Source organism: Manis javanica, chromosome 3, assembly GCF_040802235.1.
Source record: "Manis javanica isolate MJ-LG chromosome 3, MJ_LKY, whole genome shotgun sequence".
Lineage (NCBI taxonomy): Eukaryota > Metazoa > Chordata > Mammalia > Pholidota > Manidae > Manis > Manis javanica.
The window spans coordinates 114,772,781-114,787,927 of record NC_133158.1 but is presented as its reverse complement, the minus strand read 5'-3'; the positions used below and the strand labels follow the sequence as shown (position 1 = coordinate 114,787,927).

General features: G+C 39.7%; 1 protein-coding gene across 6 annotated transcripts in view; it reads right to left on the bottom strand.

The window, feature by feature from the left end:
- Window positions 1-15,147, bottom strand: part of ATP13A4 (ATPase 13A4) — a 122,375-nt gene that overhangs the window by 24,030 nt on the left and 83,198 nt on the right. For all 6 annotated transcript variants that reach the window (XM_073231901.1, XM_073231899.1, XM_073231896.1 and 3 more), the window contains 7 exons: window positions 14,303-14,453; window positions 12,613-12,699; window positions 12,229-12,382; window positions 10,974-11,085; window positions 6,907-7,031; window positions 2,017-2,180; window positions 1,074-1,196 (listed from right to left, as the gene is read on the bottom strand). In XM_073231901.1, coding sequence (XP_073088002.1) covers window positions 1,074-1,196; window positions 2,017-2,180; window positions 6,907-7,031; window positions 10,974-11,085; window positions 12,229-12,382; window positions 12,613-12,699; window positions 14,303-14,453 — 916 coding nt within the window. The remainder of the gene's footprint in view (window positions 1-1,073; window positions 1,197-2,016; window positions 2,181-6,906; window positions 7,032-10,973; window positions 11,086-12,228; window positions 12,383-12,612; window positions 12,700-14,302; window positions 14,454-15,147) is intronic.

The following is a 15,147-nucleotide window of genomic DNA, read 5'->3' as shown; positions in this document are numbered from 1 at the left end:
GTTTCCATGAAGTCCTCCTTCACAATTTAAGTCATTGGGACTTTGCTTATCAGTGGCCAAGGAGAACTAAAATCAGATAAGATGACTGCTTAATAAAAATATTTGATGAAATTGATGACCTACAGCTACCATAGAGAATATGGTCTGACAACTTCTGAGCTTAATGAAATCTTGAGTATAAGAAATTGCAGGATATCTGTTGTCAACATCTCAGGAGAAGGAAGGGAGGCAACTGCTTCTCAAAAGTTGTTCAGAACTAGCAGAAAAACAGCCTTAATGGTGAAGTAGTGACTATTTGTGGTCTTTGCCTTAACCACACTATCTGGAATTGACCAATTGTGCAATTTGGCTGATATTCCAAGCCTAATTTGGACTATGGAACATTGATGGTTTGGGGGTATAAGAACCTATACCAGCTCCATCCATCTGAGCTCCATTCTACAGAGTTTAAATTTTTCTCTGAAGATCTGTGTGTTCCCTGTTCTTCTTGGCAGTAAAATCAGCTTCAAAGTATTCTCTTTTTTTCTTAAACAGTACATAAAATGATGAGCAATTGAAAGCAAATAATATATCTGTAGGTTATACTGCACACTGTCTTTCTCTAGTTTATTTATATTTTATATATATAACTTACCTTCCCCCATGACAGATTTATTTTTCATTAGGGAAATTTTAAGTTTGACCTTCTTCTGTTGAGAGATACTCTGCCAAAAACCTAATAGAATTCCTCTGTTTTTTGCCTGCCTTCCTGTAAAATTGCTGGATTTCCACTATACTATTGTGTAAGACCATGACAATATAGTGACAGCTATGCAAAAGTAATCTTTATGACTTGAGAAGTCACTAACACTTTAATCCAGTAGATGATGGAAAATTGGCTAATCAAGCTTATTTATTTAAAATATAGTAAGAAATGAGACAACAGTAACCACTGCAAAAATACGTGCCTCTCTTATTGTACACTGAATAGGTATAGCTTCCCTAGTTGGAGGTTTGAAATTACTTAGGAACATGCTCTGAAAGTGTCATCATCAGCATCTTTCCCAGGAGACTGGTACCCTCTTAGAACTTACCTTTGGCAGTAGGTTGCTGAAATGTTGACTTATAACCTGAAAGGATTTTCCACTTAGGGCAAAATGGTAACTTCCTCCTCTGCCTTTATCAGAGATTTCTTCCCTCATATTAATGTAAGTGTTCTGCAGAGCAAGACAGTTATTTTAGACACTTGATAGAGTGGTCAGGACCACAGGTGTACCTGAGAGAAGGCAACAATGTCAGGCCTGGCCTGGGTCTCTCTTTAAAAGTCACACTCCAGCTGTGACTCCTCAGAGAAGCACTTTCTCTTTGCTGGACCAATCTTTGCACATCACAGCCTCCAGTGAATAAGAGACTAACACCTATTCATGTCCTGTTCTCCTGATTTGATCTCGGTGAGCCCCAGAGAAGAAAGAGCACATTTCACACATTTCAAGTGTAAAATACAAAAGCACTGCAGCTTAACAAATCTCTCCCCGAAGTAATAACTTGCGATCTTTTTCTTACACTATTAATATTTTTCTGCAAGGACATAATAGAAAAGGGATACTGACAAGATTGGAGATAAGTGAATACAACTTTTTTTCCCCAACCTGAAGACACAGTCTGAATTTCCAGGTTACACGGTGGTGTCTCTCCCAGGGGCTAAATCCCAATGGAATGGCTGGCGAGCAAAGGAGAAATGGGAAATCAGCTTCTCAGACCTGTTTACCCTATTCTTTCTCATACAGAGCTGGTGACTCTTTAAGTTTAAAAGAATAGGTTATTTCCAACATCCAGCAAAGCACTGCACCTTAAAGTTTGGTAGGAATTGTGTGGGAAACTGATACAACTGACTCATCAAATGGCTTATGTGTTAGATATCTGGAGAAGTATGTTGACCCTCTGCCATCTGCACACCTCTGCTAGTCAGAGCTGCTCAGTCGCCAACACTGTGAGACAAGTTAGACAATGTAGCAGAAGGTCTATTTTTAGGTATACCTGATTCCCATATGGAATGTGCTTCTTGTCTTCTAGTAATTTCCAAGATATAGATGCTGATGCAGACCCTGTAGTTTCATTAGCATCAATGAGAATGACTTTCTGACTTTCAGAAACCATTCCAGACTTTCTGGCCACTGTTATTGCAGTCTGAAGATTGTCCCCTAGGAGAAAGGAAGAGTACCCAAGATGAGGTTAAAGACATCAAACCAATTAATGTAGGGCCTGGAAAACCAGGGTAAGGAGTTCAGACCCTTATGTTAGGTGTGAAGAGAAATAATCTCCAAGGTGTCCCTCAACCCTGACCTCCCATGATTCCATGATCCCTTTTCTGGTTCTTGCTGCTTTTCATCTGTTACATCATAATGTACCAGGGTTATTTTTGCCAGGAAGTTGAAAGGAAAAACAAAAAGGCAAAATTCAAATCTGTTTCTGTCATTTGTTAACAGCTTGGTAAATGTTTAGCAAACACTACTGGTTTAATGTAGTATCTAGAGGTTTCCCTTCTAGCCAAGATGGAGTAAGCCCACTAGGATCTATCTCTTCCCTGATTACAATGAAAAAGTCTGGACAAAATACAAAAAACAACTATGCAAGGACTTCGAATAGTAAATATAAGCAGGCAGGATGTGGAAGGAAGTCAAACTTGGAGAAACAATTTCTAAGTGGTAAGATTCCCAACATTTTTCTCTCTTCCCTCTCACATATTTCACCTGAGTATGAGCCCCAGTCCCAGAGAATGCGATAGACAAAACTCCAAAAGAACCTAACCTGTCTGGCCAGAGGCCAGGAAAAGGGGTGCTTGAAGACTGAAGGGGCAAATCCTGGAAAGGAGAGAGCTAGACAAGGCGACTAATTCAGCATATGAGCTACGGAAGTCACAGGCTCAACCCAGATCTGTGCATATGCAGTACAAACTCAAAGAAGGCTAGCACAAGCTTCAATAATTGAACTGTGATATTAGTCACTCCCATGTTCCAGAGTTTTGCTAGCTAAAACAAAAAAGCTCAACATTTTTCAGAGAACTTTAACAAGATCCAAAATCTCACAATATGATATTCAAGATGTTCAGGATAGTCAATATACATAAAACCTGGAAAGCTAGCCAATTCTTAATAAAAAAAAAATCAACTGTTGACTGTCCCAGGATGACCCAGATGTTGGAATTATCAGACAATGGTTTTAAAGTAGCTGTTACAGGCCTCTTTCATGTAGTAAAGGTTAATACTCTTGAAATAAATGACAAGAGAGATATGCTCAACAGAAAAAAATATACTCTATAAACAAGAACCAAATAGTTACTTTAGAATTTGGCAATATAATTGATATAAAAAATTCACTGATGTACTCAACAGCAGAATGGAGATAACAGGAGAATAAGTCAGTGAGTTTGAAGATGAATCAATAGGAATTATATAATCTGAACAGTAGAAAGAAAACTAACAAAAGAGCAGAGACTAAATAATAGCAAAAGGACTTGTGTTCATAGTGTTAGAGTCCAAGAAGGACAGGCCAAAGAGACTGGAACAGAAAACATTTTTTGAAGAAACCACTGCAGAAAACTTCCAAAATATGGTGAAAAATTTAAATGTACAGTTTCAAAAAGCTTAATAAAGCTCTAGAAAAGATAAACTCAATGAGAACCACACTTCTAAAGACTAAAGATAGAGAAAATAATTTAAACCTAACTTCTAAATCCAAAGATAGAGAAAATACCTTAAAAGAAGCTAGAGAAAACAATACATTACATATTAAGAAATGATTATTTACTTTATTACAGATTTCTCATTAAAAAAAACCTAGAGGCAAGATGACAGTGGAACATCTTTAAAGGGCTGAAAAAAGGATTGTCAACTCAGACTCCTAAAACTAGTGAAAATATTCTTCAGAAATGAAGAAGTTGATATTCTTAGATGAAGGGAAACTAAGGTAATCTGTTGCCAGCAGACATTCAAAAAGAAAGGCTAAAATAAGTTCTTTGGGCTGAAAAAGAAATGATACTTCAGGGAAACTTGGAAGGAATGAAAGCATAGTAACAGAAAGAATAAAGATCTAGGTAAATGTAAGTTTTTTCACCTATCTTCTTTAACTCTTAGCTATTGGAAGTAAAAACTTTAACATTGTCCGCAGGAGTTTTCATTGTCTTTCATACTCATGACAACTGTAGAGTTGGAAGGGTAGGTACAAAAACTGTGATTCTTAGAGCAGACACTAGAACATAAATAATATAACATCCACCTGGCTATCCCTAATCTGGCTTCTCCCAGATTTCTACCAAAGTATGAAGATCCTTAAAAGAGCTAGCTGGTAGGAAGGAGCTTCTCCACCCTGAGGTTGGGAAAGTACAGGGAACCCTGAAAGCTAAGAGCTCCTCCACATGCCTCCACAGGGCACCAACAGAGGGTCTGCTTTGCAACACAGGCCCTTTTGCCATCCACCACCTGTGAGAGTGCCACTGTTAAGGACATGCAGCCCAGGCCTGAGCCTCCACCATGACAAGAACTAAATCAATTTATTCAGCAAATCACAAAAGCTAGATAGGAAAAGATCAGTCAGAATAACCAGAACACACGACTGGTGAAATAGAGTAGCTGCTGGCAGTAGATGAACCCTGAATAAAACATTAAAGATAACAAGTGCACTTAAGGAAATTCACATGTAGTGTATGCACATGTGCACACGCGCACACACACACACATACACAAAGAGTTTCTAGAGCCACTCCCACCTCAAAACGCAGTTTCAGAACCTACCAGTTCAATCAGTGACTTGAAGGAGATAATGGCCATTTTTGAGATCTGAGTTTGTGACTGGGAAAACTTGGGTGCAAACGAAAAATCTTAAAGGACAAAGCAAAATTATAAAAATATAAGTCACAAGATAAAAAAGATAAGAAACTTAAAGAATAGATCCATGAAGCCTGTTATGTGAATGATTGAAATTCGGCAGGAAAAAAGGAAAGAGACAGAACAAAGGCAATAATCAAATGAACAATGGAAGAAATTTTCCTGAGAGGAAGACAGATTAAAAGTGCTCACTATGCTCCAGACCAAATTAATGAAGAAAGACAAATATGAGCATACTGTGGTAACATTTCTACACTCCAAAGTTAAAGAAAAGGACTATATTCAGAAAAGAACAAATTACCTACAGTGGACTGGCACTGGACTGGTATCATGCAATACCAAACTCCAGAAGACAAAGGAATAACATTAAGAAAACAGGACTGTACATAACCCCCAAATCCCATACCTAGGCAAGGCATCATTCACCTATCAGAGTAAAGAAAGATAAACCAGGTCATATAAAAAATCACAGAACATATCACCCTTCTATCCTGTCCAAGGACAAGTCTAGAGAAAAAAATTATAACCAAGCAAGGCAAGAAACAATAGAAATTTCAATATGAGAGAAGAAGTAAAAAGGGAGGGTAGAGAATATGAGCTTTCATTCCTTCATAAATCTACATGCAGGTATACCTTGGAGATATTGCCTGTTTGATTCCAGAACACAGCAATAAAGCAAATATTGCAATGAAGCACATCAAATAAATTCTTTGGTTTCCCAGGGCATTTGAAAGTAATATTTACACTATGCTGTGGTCTATTAAGTATGTAACATCATTATGTCTAAAAAAACTATACACCTTAATTTAAAAATATATTACTGCTAAAAAAATGCTAACCATCATCTGAGCTTTCAGTGAGTCATAATCACTGATCACAGATCACTATAACAACTATGATGATAATGAAAAAGTTGGAAATATTGTGAGAACTGACAAAATATGACAGAGACACACAGTGAGCAAATGTTATTGGAAAAATGGTGCCAATAGACTTGCTTGATGCAGGATTGCTACAAACGTTTAATTTGTGAAAAATGTAATATCTGTGGAATACAATAAAAGTGCAACAAAACATGGTATGTCTGCAGGAAGAATAAATTATGAGAACGTGAAATGTAAGTGCTAAATAAAGATTTTTGAAACAGAGGGGTCATAATGTAAGGGAAATTCTAAGTAATAAATTAACTCAGCAACACCTGGAAGACGGATTTAAAGTCTAGAAAGAGGAAAAGTAAAAGTGATCCCACAGTGAGGGGTGTGATAGGGGGATGGAGAGGTGCAAAAGAGGAAGTGAAAGTATTCTAGAGTGCCCAACATAGAATTGGGTTCAGTGGCAGTGGGGCAGGGAGTAAGTGCTTTGGTGAGGAAATTTGACACAACTGACAGAGTTAAGTGCATCTGACTATGAGCGTAGGGAAAGAAAGGCGCACACTGAAAAATGAAAAATGCATTAGGAAGTCATTTATTCTCCATTCAGAAAAAATCATTAAGAAATTTCACACATTTCTCTTCCATGATTCCTTCTCACAGCTAGCCCCTTGTGTGTGCGATTTGGGGTTTGCGAGTTGAAGTGAAGGGGGCAGCATTTTTATCATGGGACTCACAGATCTCATACTGATGGGCCATCAGGGCACCTTACAGACTACACTGACTAAGCATTCATCTTTTCCTAACATTTAACGTAAAAATCTTCATCTTTGCATGGCTCATATTTCCCCCTCATTCAGGTGTTATCTCAAATGTCCTCTCTCAGAGAGGACACCCCACCTAAAGTGACTAGTCACACTTTACCACATCACTCTGTTTTGTTTTACATACTTTTACTACTAGCTACTTAATTGATTGACTGATTGACAGGTTTTCTTCCATCTCCTACCACCTGAATGAAAGCTCAGTGAGACTCCAACTTTGCCTTTTTTCTTGCCTGTCTCCAGCATGAAGAATGGTGTCTTGCCCATACCAGGTAGTCGATGATATTTGTTAATTGAGTGAATCTCTGTTTATTTCACCATCAAACTCCTACTGTACACTTTGTGCTGTACCTGTGACCATTACAGTCCTTATCCGGGCTGAGATGAGCTCTTCCAGGACAGGTTTTGTCTCTTCCTTTAGCCGATTCTCCAAGATCAGCAATCCCAGAAATATCAGGTCTGATTCTACTTTGTCCCTGGAAACATGTATATATTATATATATATATGAAATTGAATAGAAATAGCACAGTGTAGTCTTTCTTACAAGAGCCAAAACCATAACCAAACAAAGCCAAGTATCTTCATGTCAGATTGAGTCCCATTTACCCATTGAAGCACCAATCCTTAGATTCCTTAGAGATTGGATACGTTCCAGGAACTATCTGGAAAGTAGACAGAAGGCAACCCAAAGGATACTTGACATTTACTCTGACTGAATCAACAGGAAGAGAGAATATTGATTAAACAAAACATTTGCCATAACCTTTGTAGAGAAAGACCTAAATTACCCAAAGTTCTCTTCCTTCTGCCGTGGCTAGCCTTATCTGCATCACTTCACCTGTGAGCAACCATCAGAGAGGAGTTTCAGCTCTGGTGCAAAACATCATGAAATACAAGTGAGGCACAAGAACAATAAAATAAAATGCCAGCTTCTCCAGGAACTAAGGCTATAATCAATGCATGTTAGCCCTGGGAGGTGTGAGGCCATGATCTCAGAAAAGCGCCTCTTTTTTGGTCAAGCTCCTCCCCTCTTTCTCCCTCAGCTGGTACCATTATTCTGCATAAATTGTGAATGTCTGCAAGTAAGTGAGGCTTCTGAGGCTTCTGTCCACCACAGAACATTTCTAAGACATCCCACAGGACCAAGTGCAAGTGAGAACATGTGGATTTGGGGTTTCCATGATTCCTTAATCTGTGACCCAGACCCCTATAGCAGACACAAGAGCAAGATGCCAGCTGATTCTGTCCCAAATGCAGAGGAAAGCAGCACCCAGAAAAGCCATCTTGCCTTTTTGCTATGTGCATCCTAATGCTGGGCCTCACATCAGCCAGGGGCATGGACTAGCGTTAGTGATGTCCTTATGACACTGCTAACATCTCTGCCAGAGTGAAAGCAAGTAGACACAGGTTGAACCATTCACCTCAGGCATTTTCTATTCCTGAATCTGTCATTGAAGTCTCTCTATAATCTGGTTCCAAACTGCCTTTCCATCTTCATCTATGAGTAAAGTCTTCACTCCCCCAAACTTCTAGCCAAGTTGGATCACACACTATGGATATGCTCTGTACTCTACCAACTGTAAACATTTGCTCTAGACTGTCATAAGACAATCTTCCTTATTTCATGGAAAAGGTTATAATTCTCCATAAACTGCCATTGAAATCCTTCGTTTATGTATTTGACGTCCAACTTACATGCGCCTCCCCAGATAGAAATAATTGCTCCCTCAGCATGTTACTTCTACCTCAGTTTGGCTTCTGTTTTATTTGTCTGTATATTATTCTTGCTATCTGATTTGTCTATCTCAACTCCTTAAAGGCAAGCCTTCCTAGTTCAGTAAAAAGTTCTGCAACAGCCATGTAGTGCCCAAGCCAGAGGTGCTCAGCAAATGTTTGCTTAGTTGAAATGCTCTGGTGCCTGGTGTGGCCATTTTTGCAATGCAACCTATGAACATTCACTTCCTCTTTCAGAAATTCCACTGCCAGAGGGTTTTCTTGGAAACCAAAGTCAGTTAAGTCAATGACCATTGACTGAATACCTAAGTAAGTGCAAGGAACAAGCTAAGGAAAAGAGGGGAGAATAAGCAGAGATGGTAATAACCCTTGACTTGACTCAAGAGATTTCATGTTTAACCAAGAGGACAATATTTAATCTGACCACCTCAGTTATATGGAAGGCTGGGAAAAGTAGCTTGGTGCCGTAAAAGTAAAAATCCTATGGAGTCCAAAAGGGAGTTGTAATCATTTCTGGGTGGAGTAATTGGAGAAGCCTTCCTGGAGGAGGTGATATTTGAGCTGGTCTTTGAAGGATAACTTAGTTGGTACCTAACTGAGACCCTCCAATCTTTCTAGAGGCCCTTGTTCCCAGTCCTCAGGCTTTAGAGATTTTCAGAAAGGATATGACATGAGCCCAGCCATAAGGCACAAGACTGGGCCAAGAAAATGGCTGCAGGGTCAACTGTGACATAGTTTGAAACCCACACTGACCCTCATATTTCTTGTTCTTCTGGTCCATGGCCTTCATAGAGTTCAACACACAATAATCAGGAGACCAGAGTTCCAGTTCTAGCTTCGCCACTACCTGGCTGGGTAAATCCTTTTTTTTATGGTAATTTCTTCCTTCTTTTTTAAGAAAAGGTGGTAAAACTAATATATCTCCAAGATCTCTTCTAGCTTTAACCTTACATGACTCTTTTTTCATGAGTATTCAATCTGAGCCAAGAAATACAGAGAAGTAGTCACTTGAGGGGTCTCAAGTTCTGCAACTTAGAATAGCACACCATCTTTTTCTGCTTCCTGTACAGACATTTTGCCTCCTCCTGAAAGAATGGGGAAGGTAATACAAAGGGAAGATTGTCATCCCTGTGATTGCAATTCATGTTCTTAGAATCCACGCAATTTTTAAAGTATGAAATACACATAAAGTGGGCTGAGAACCCTCAAAGAAATCAGTGCTGGAAGCACTCTGAGAAACCGTTGCACACAACAGAAAGATGCTAATCCCTAATTAGAGCACAATATACCTAACAATTGTACGCACAGGTGCAACTCGGCACACAGGTGTTGCTCCGTTTTTTTTTTAGTGGAGTTGGCTGAGCATTCATTGGACTGTTACTTTTTGTAATATATTGCATGTTTTGATTTTATTTTTACTACATAGGAGGACGTATTTATTTTTTATAGAGAACATATGCTGATCATGTTAAATTTAAATTTTATTTTAGTATATTAAAGGAAGTGGTATAAAATATAGTTATAATATGACAGTATTGAGTCTGACAGGGTTGAACACAAATTATGTTAGACTTCCCAAGCTTCAAATCCTAAATATTAAGATGAGCCTTGATCTCCTTAGCAGTGTTACCAATAGAGGCTGACATAGAATATTGGACAGGAGGAGGGAGGGGAACTGAAAATGGAATAAACATGATAGCCTAAAAATAGTGAAAAATAAAACATCAATTTGAGCTAATAAGTACTCCAGTCCATTTTGGCTTGATGATCCCCTATGAATGTTTCTTGTTTTTCTACAAACATTACCTGGACTATGTTTTAAGTCCAAGCTACATTTTTTTGTTTCATTAACTTGTGTATTTGTTTATTTATTTATTTTTAATTAAGGTATCTTAGGCTCAGGTTTCACATGAGCAACACTGTGGTTACTACATTCCCCCCTATTACCAAGTCCCCCCCACATACCCCATTACAGTCACTGTCCATCAGTGTACTAAGATGCTATAAAGTTACTACTTGTCTTCTCTCTGCTATACTGCCTTCCTCATGCCCCCCCCATATTATGTGCACTAATCATAACACCCTTAATCCCCTTCTCCCTCCTTTCCCACCCATCCTCCCCAACCCCTTTCCCTTTGGTAACTGCTAGTCCCTTCTTGGGTTCTGTGAGTCTGCTGCTGTTTTGTTCCTTCAGTTTTTACTTTGTTGTTATACTCCAACAGATGAGTGAAATCATTTGGTACTTGTCTTTCTCTGCCTGGCTTAATTCATTGAGCATAATAACTTGGGTATTTCTTATCAAGCACTTTTTTCAGATAAATGTTGTTTTCCAACTCTCAGCTAATTTTCACCAGCTATAATAAAAAATCAGCTACTTGTATTTGGTTCAAATTGGGGCATGGCCACAATTTTAAACTCTCTGAAACACAGGTTATGTCCATCCATCTGTTTTCACAAAGCTGTACAATCACATAATATTTTAGTTTATACAGCTATTCCTCATAAATTCTCCCTTGTTCACATCAGCTTTGTGATTTAGGAAGGCCAGGGATGATGATAGTCCCCCTTTCCAGGTTCAGAGACATTTCATGCACACAAATCCAGTACGCTATGTTGCTGAATCCACTGCTCAGTTTGATGCATCTTTCCACCATTCTGCTTCATCAAAGTCCTCCCCACTTACCTTGTCAAGGCAGTGGTGTGATGATTCATTTCCAACTTTTTGTAGGCTAGTGCTATGACCCGGAAACCTTGTGTTGTATAAATCTGAAGTTCACTGACAAAACTAGTTGGTACTGTTCAAAAAAGAATACCAGATTAGTATGTAACATTTACTTAGCTGGTAATGGTGAAGAAATTCTTTACAAACAGATCCAATACTTTCCCAGGAAAACACACCTCTAAAAAGATACACAAACAAGTAACTGGGAACCCTAAATATAACCACATTTTTGGAGTGAACCTCTTGGGTTCCAATGAAACTGAAATGAGAAGAAAGCATTCAAAAAAAAAAAAGAGATGAGAAACATGTATAATTCATTTTCTCCAGTTTAACAAATACTTATTAAAAGACTAATTACTATGTGTCAGTCATTGGCTCTGCACAGCATAAACAGCAAGTCCACTCTAAGGGTCTCTGTCTAGCAGGGTAACAGGCAATAGGCCAGCAATGCAATCAAATGAGGTCGTGGTTATGAAGTAGGCAATTGTGGTGTGCTGTGGGAGCTCATGGGTGGCATATGTCAGGCTAGGAGGAAGTAGTCAGGTAAAGGAGAAGAAAGGGCATTTTGGCTGGGGGAGCATCATGTGCTCAGGTGTGGAGATGTGAGACAGCAAGTCTTGAGTAGTTAGTTCAGCTCAGGGGGAAGCACAAGATGTGAGGACAGAAGTGGTACGGTGTATCTGGAAAGTTTGATAGGAGTCAGTCGTGAAGGCCTTATATATGATTCTAAAGGAGTTTGAGATTATCTGGAAGCCTATGGGAAGGAATCAAAAGGATAAAGGCAGGAAAGTGACAACGTGGTTATACTATGGGATGGAAAAACCAGTCTTGTCACAGTGGGAAAATTAATCAGAGCAGGAGAGCCTAGGAACAGGGTGTCAATTTGCCAAGTACTGAAGTGATCCAGTGGAGGGATGAAGAAGGTCTGACCTGGAGGAGTGACAGATAAGACAGAGGCACTGAGAAAGAGGGAGAAATCAGGGAGGAAATTAATTTGGGGGAGAGAAGGGGGCGATGCTGGTACCATTCACCAAGATGGGAAATACAAAAAGTGAAAAAAGGCAAGCTTGATTTTGGTATTGCGATTGGGATGCCAATGAGTCACCCATTTGGCAATGACCAGTGGGCAACTGGACTCATAACATTGAGTGCCGAGGGGGCATGTTTGGTCTGGAAATACAGATTTGCCAGTTCTAATACAAGTCAATTCACTTACCTGTCTCAGGTTGGCAAAAGCTGGCCACCCTCTCTGGTGCACCTTTCATGAATGCCAGCCGGTCACCCCCCATCTCTTGGACAATGACTGTCATCCTCTGTAGTGCTGATGAGAATGGGAACTGATGCAGGATTGCAATTCCTTCCACAGGGACCTGGTTGAGGGATGGGAAATGGAGAGGGACAGACCAACACAGCTTCTAGCTATTGGGAATTAACTACTCCTTCCTCAATCCTTATTTCAGCAAATGAGGGAGACAAGGTCTCACAATTTTCACATATGGAGTTCAAAGAAGACACATCTGCGACCTTCCACAACTGTGGGCCTAATGGGACTTTGCCTTGAAGTTTGGCTCTTGTAGGGTGGATAGCAGTCAAGGCTTACCTGGCTGGATGTTCTGCAGGGCTTAACTACCATGGCATGTGCTGGCACTCCCTTGATGTGGAAATCATCTCCAGAAATAGCCATTTCCTATTTCACAAATCAGATATTTCATTGTAGAGGTGTATTTCTTCGTCCACTGATTCTATGCTCAAATCTGCCCCTTGAGAAAATCCTCAGGCCACCTCAATGTATTCTTATTGTCTCCTCCCCCAACTAGACGGGCAGTGAACCAGACTTATTACACCACAGAAGAAAATAATGCATTGGAAATGCTGCAGAACTTGGAGGGCAGTCATTTTGGAATTCCTCATACAATTTATCCCGCTTTCTCATATTGCAATGTGTTGTATAAAGGCTCATTCTCCATTTATGAAGAGCTTAACTTAAAAATAGTGAGCTTGGACAGCCAGGCTTATTGTGTGGAGTCAAGCACCTCACTGTCCTCTCCTCTGGTGCTCACTGCTGTTCCTGCTCTTCCCTCTGTCTAACTTAGATCAATGGTCCTCAGGGCCAGGCAGGCCAAGGATCGTGATGTACATGGCCAGTGTTCAGTAAACACTCAACAATTGCTAGAATAATGACCTTCAATTATAGTCAAAGGAATCTTTAACCCAAAGATGTTGAAACGCTTTGTAATCATATCATTGAGTGGCTGAAAAAAATCTCAGAGAGGAAATTATAATTCCTACTTAAAGATACAGAAACAGTAATCTAGAAAGGATGGATGACTGGCAAAGCTCCCTCAGATTGCTATAGAATCATGCCCTGTTAGAGCTGGAAGGGTCCCTGAAGATTGTCTTCTTCAGTGGGTCTCACACATGGATCACAGGGGCCCAGAGCTGTCCAGGCTTCAAGGGTAGAGGTGGGCTGTGCCTAAGTAGATGGGAATCATGTGCCCTAAACTTAATCTTTTCTCCCCATCTTCTATCTCAACCAGAGCAACTCTGTTTTTCACAGAAGGTTCTGAATAAGGTTTCCTTTTATGAAAAGCTTCCAGATTTTTTGCTTTGTTTTGTTTTGTTTGCTTTATGCAAATGTTTCTGATTTAATTCAGTCCCCTTATTTTAAGGTCATGGGACCAGCAGGAGAGGGAAGTTCACAAGGTCAAGCAGTCAGAGCAGAACTGAAACTAGAATCAGGAGAGCGAGATTCCTCATCCTGACTGCACAATTTGCTTTTAAATCTTCTTCGGATTCTCAATAAAAGCCCTTTCATGGATTTCTTTTTCATTATTTCCAGTCTTAAAAACAAAACCAACATTAAATTAATTGGAATAAAAACTCTTGGTAACAGTAAGTCATCCTGAACCGTGGGAACAGTGATGTTTCCTAATCTCCATAATCTAGAAAACTTTGAAACCAGACATTGCTCATACTACATTTTGAAGAGTTGGATAGTAACTATAATTATGTTAATACTATTGAACCTGTACTATGTGCCAGGCACATTATCAGGGATTTGTTTAAATGCATCATTCCATTTAATCCTCAGAATAACGCTATGATAGAGATACTATTACTAGCTGTGTTGTACAGACACAGAAACCAGGCATAAATTAGTTTGTCCATCACTGCTACATGTACTCTATATTGGAGACCTCACATTTTGTAAGTATTTAAAACTATGATAAAATCTGTGTTGCTCTGACATTGAAGAAACTTCTTAAGTTCTCTTCAGGGCAGAGCCTTACCCACGTAGTGGCTTCAAACATTTTGAGATCCAAGGGGTCTCCCTGGATGGTCCCATCGAGAAGAATCAGAGAGTGGCAGCTGGCCATGGCTGCACACAGAGGGCCCCATGGCAAAGTCCCAGCCGAGGCAAAGCTGTGGACATCCTGGAAGCTAAAAAAGAAAAAAGAAAGGGTTTCAGTCCTCCTGCTCCATGCCAAAATGGAGCTGCTAGAAGTGAGTATCCTTTTTACAAAATAATTTAATACACTTGGTTACATTAGTACTCACTTTCCCGCCCCTCCAACCCTGGCAAATTCACAGGCTTCCTTTAGCCATCATCCTTCCATGAGTTTAATGAGCATGCACAAAGTCTCTGAAGTCCTTTCAAGCTCTTTCTCCCTCTTTTTCTTACTCTTTTTCTGGTACTGATTCAATTCCAGAGGTATGGAAAGAACTAGAATTACCACCCTTAATTTGAAGCACATTCTCTCCCTCCCCAACTACCAAACCACTTCATTTCCAGTGCTGAGACAGAACCAGCTAGCCGATACTATAGTGTTTGTGTCTATGTGCAGCCTCCTCAGTCAATCTTCTAGGGCAGAGATGTAGTTTCTATCTCTCTCACTCCAGCATATCTGATGTTTTGTCCACAGTACATAGTCAATAAATGTATAAGTGAATAAATGAATGAGTTGGTTACTGGAAATCTGGGAGACGGTAATGGTAAAAAAATTTTTTAAAGCAATTTGAAAAGCACACTGCATGCCCACTTCCATTCTGATATCTAGTGTTCATACCACAGCCATCACCACCATGGCTTCCTCTGGACATCCACACCCTGCCCAATACAACTCAAATGTCATAT